Source organism: Mus caroli, chromosome 5 (assembly GCF_900094665.2).
Source record: "Mus caroli chromosome 5, CAROLI_EIJ_v1.1, whole genome shotgun sequence".
Classification (NCBI taxonomy): domain Eukaryota; kingdom Metazoa; phylum Chordata; class Mammalia; order Rodentia; family Muridae; genus Mus; species Mus caroli.
Window position 1 is genome coordinate 80,328,259 of NC_034574.1, and position 4,216 is coordinate 80,332,474.

General features: G+C 36.7%; 1 protein-coding gene across 1 annotated transcript in view; it reads right to left on the reverse strand.

Annotated features, from left to right (window-relative positions):
- The window catches only part of LOC110293925 (UDP-glucuronosyltransferase 2A3), a 12,278-nt gene extending 8,467 nt beyond the window's left edge, over positions 1-3,811 (reverse strand). The window contains exon 1 of the mRNA XM_021161819.1: positions 3,065-3,811. Coding sequence (XP_021017478.1) covers positions 3,065-3,785 — 721 coding nt within the window. The 5' untranslated portion in view covers positions 3,786-3,811. The remainder of the gene's footprint in view (positions 1-3,064) is intronic.
- Positions 3,812-4,216: the final 405 nt, after the last annotated feature.

Sequence of the window (4,216 nt, forward strand, 5' to 3'; positions counted from 1 at the left end):
CTCTCTCTCTCTCTCTCTCTCTCTCTCTCTCTCTCTCTCTCTTTCTTCTTTCCTTTCCAGTTCCTTTTGCATTCCAATTACAAAACCCCTACTCAGAAACCTATTACTACAAAACTAGTCTGCTATTGTTTCCTCTGTGTCTGTGTAATCTTCCATGGCCCACCTGCTTGTGAGGTTTTATCTTGTTATGATGCTATCTTACACATGATGTTTATAGTTTTCAAGCCTGAAATCTGTTCACCCAGAAGAATTGGTAGTGGTATCAGCTCCTGAGTCTGTGAATTCCTGGCTGGTCATTTTGCAGTTCAAATAAACAAATTTTCTCTGGTGAATTAAACTTGGTGTGTCCTGGGTGTTGGGTTTTCATCAGAGTCCACAGTATCCAAATGGTAATTCAGGTCCCACTAGTGGCAGGTACCCTGATTTTTGTATGGATTTTCTTACATTGTCTCCCAATGATAAATACTAAAAAGGAGAAAATTTGTACACTAAACGAACTATAAATTTTAGATCACCAGATCTTCATAGATTGTTACTCAGTCTGTGTACTGACTGATTTTGTGTGTCAACTTGATACAAACTGGAGTAATCACAGAGAAAGGAGTTTCAGTTGAGGAAATGCCTCGATGAGATCCAGCTGTAAGGCATTTTCTCAATTAGTGGTCAAAGGAGGAGGGCTCCTTGTGGGCTGGTAGTCTTGGGTTCTATAAGAAAGTAAGTTGAGCAAGACAGGGGAAGCAAGCCAGTAAGAAACATCCCTCCGTGATCTCTGCATCAGCTACTGCTTTCTGGCCTGCTTGAGTTCCAGTCCTGACTTCCTTTAGTGATGAACACCTGTTTGGAGGTGTAAGCTAAATAAATTCTTTCCTCCTGAACTTGATTCTTGGTCATGATATTTGTGCAGGAATAGAAATACTGACTAAAGCAATCTGCTACCCAAATATTAGAGCTTCTTCCCATATTGTGCCATAGAGAAGGATTGTTTGATACACCAACACTGAGCTGCTTACTAATTGATTTTTTTCTAGAAACTTCCAATTTCTTGGAAAGGTACATAGTGTGAGAGTAGGCCTATAGTCTACCAAATGCATTACAATATGTTCAATTAAGGTGTCTATGTTACTCCATTGCAGTAAGCAGGTATCATTACAAAAGGCACAGAAGGTTCATGACAAGAATTGAAAGGCAGATTCTGATAGAGCCAGAACACTCACATTGTGTTTTCCCCCTTCAACTTTTAGGATAACCTCAATATTCAACTAATGATACCATCTACAGATCAAACTACAGCATTCCTGTTGAGGATGATGTCAGTCAAAGGTAAGAAGCTGAGTGGATGGCACAAGCATGAATGCAATATAACTACAGCCATCTTCCTTTTTTATGAAGATGCCAAAAATACACATCTTCAACAAATGGTGAGAGAACTTGGCATGAGAAGAGTGAAATTAATCTGTATCTATCACTTTGCACCCTCTCTGATTACATCAAAGATGTCAATGTGAAAATTATAACACATGAAACTATGAGAGAAAACAGGCCAAATCCTACAAAGATAAGCACAGGAAGTTAAGCACTTCAGTTGACAAATGGGACCTGTAAAACAAAAAGGAGAGGAAGAACCAGAGTGAAGGGGAACCCTAGAATCTTGATTTAGAAGAGTTTACAACTGAACATCAGATAACATATTAATATCGAGAATATAAAAAAATCCATCAAGGAAACAATCAAAGTAAATAAAACTTTGAGTGCTGGACCTGGAATGAGACTTCTCCGAAGTCTCACACAAAACCGTCTAAAGAATGTCTTTTAAAGGGTTTAGCATCCTTGGCAATTAAATAAATGAAGCTTATATTAAATGATGGGCAATTCACATTATTTAATTATAGGGAAAATAGTAGCAAACTTTGCCGTCATACAGGACGATATTTTCTTCTCTCAGTTGTGACCCTGCTGAGAAGAGATGACAAGGTGTCACGCATGACTACAGCAGCAGAGGGCCTCAGTGATTTATCTTGGATCTTTCTGTTCCATTTATGTCTGATTAGCACTAAAATTTGCTTTGTCACAGCACAACGTCACTATTAACACTGTCATATTGAAAAGTTTGCTAGAGTAGTTTATATTTGAGGTAGTGGAATACAGAAATGTGGAAATAGTATCAATCTCTAAAATCCTATTTCTCCAGAGATTAAAGTATATTAAAAATGTTCACTTCACAAGGGCAATTACTTTTTTTTTTTAATTGCATTCTGTTTTCTTAGGAATGACTGGTTTTTGCCTTTCAACCTGATGTTACTCTGAGACTGACTCTGTCAGATTCCATTCAGTTTTATTTATTATTATCAAGAATCTTAATGATATATTAAATACCAAACAGATAAAATGGTGATTGCATGAAAATATTTAATAGTTCAATTCTTGATTGAAATATATTTCCAAGGTTGTTTTAACCTCAGTCTTCCATGACTCATCCTTAATTTGTGATGTGTATAAAAATATAAAGCACCTCAATTGGCAGAGGAATGGTATAAATATAAGACCAATAATCTGTGGTCCCAAATAATTGTGTAATAAAATTCAAAACAATGCATTGCACACTGAATATTTCTCATATAATTAATTTATATTTCATATCATTACTAGCACAAAAGTTTTTTTTTTAATTTTTGCAGCAGTGTATTGTTTACCAATAAGAGACCCACAGTTTTTTTTAAATGTACATTCCACATCCTGGAATTAGTTGTCTTCTTGTATCTAACAAATAAAATCATGTTGTATTCCATTGATATTTATTTGTGGATCACTTCTCTTAGAACTGATAATGAGCTATTAAATTTCAAAATACTATTAAACAGTTTAATGAGTATAACCACATGGTAATAATAGCAAAATGACTTCATTTTGCCTCTCTGATTCTTTATCTATAAGTGATTTATTACTTTCACATGTAGAGTTTTACATGAAAGTCAAAATTTATAAAATGTATTCTTGTTATTGTTTTTAAACATCTACTAAGCATTAAAATAATATTTAACAACTAGCTTAGTATGAAAACTCTTACCTAGAGTTTCACTGTAAAACTGATCCCAGAATTCAAAGTCATATTGCTGGAGCCAATACTCAAAAAATAGTGAAAACATCATATTTTTCACCCTCTCTGTAAATGTCATATTGTCTGTTAGTTCACTCATGACAACCGGTACATACGAGAGTGGAATTGGAAGCTGGCCACAGTGTTTCTCCATGTAATAGCCCATGCTGAACCTCAGTGTGTATACGAAAGGGATCTGAAGCACTTCTGCCACCAACTCTCCGCAGGGAATGACAGGGTCTATAACCACTACATCATATTTTGCATCCCGTAGCTTGTCCATGAATTTCTGGTTGTACAATACACTCCTACAAATACTTTCAAAATCTCCAGTTAGTTGAAGAAAGAAGTCTTGTAATGTTCTTGTTGCTTCCCACAGTGACAGGTTTGGAATGACATTCACAGCTAGATTTGCAATCTCATTTACATGATTCTCAGCTGTCTCGATTTCATACAGCAAAGGAATATTCTCGAAGTGCAGTGGAAAAAGATTACTCTGATCTATGATGATACTGGGGTATTTCAGGACTGTTACCTCGTGCCCTCTTGCTGCAAGCTCCTCAAGAATAGTCTTTAGATTCAGCCAGTGGCTCATATCACAGGGCCACACGAGTACCTTGCTGCAGAATCCACAGCCGGCCCAGCAAAGCTGCAGCAGAAAAAATGCCACAACCCATTTTTCAGACACCATGATGTGCCTCCCCAAGTTGTTTCGCAAAGATTGAGGGTTTGTTCAGTTGAGTAATAATTTAGATAAGAAAGAAATTAACTATTAACTTTTAAAGTTACGAAGATAAGGAGCTCAAGAGAGTTCTATCCAATAAAACACCATAGACTAATATTATACAGATTACAACCATTTACTTATGAATAGCTGGATATTCTTTTTTATTTTCAATTTTTATTAGATATTTTCTTCATTTACATTTCAAATGCTATTCTGAAAGTCCCCTATACCCTCCCCCCACCCTGCTCCCCTACCGAACCACTCCCACTTCTTGGCCCTGGTGTTCCCCTGTACTGGGGCATATAAAGTTTGCAAGACCAAGGGGCCTCGGCTGACTAGGCCATCTTTTGCTACATATGCAGCTAGAGACACGAGCTCTGGGGATACTCGTTAGT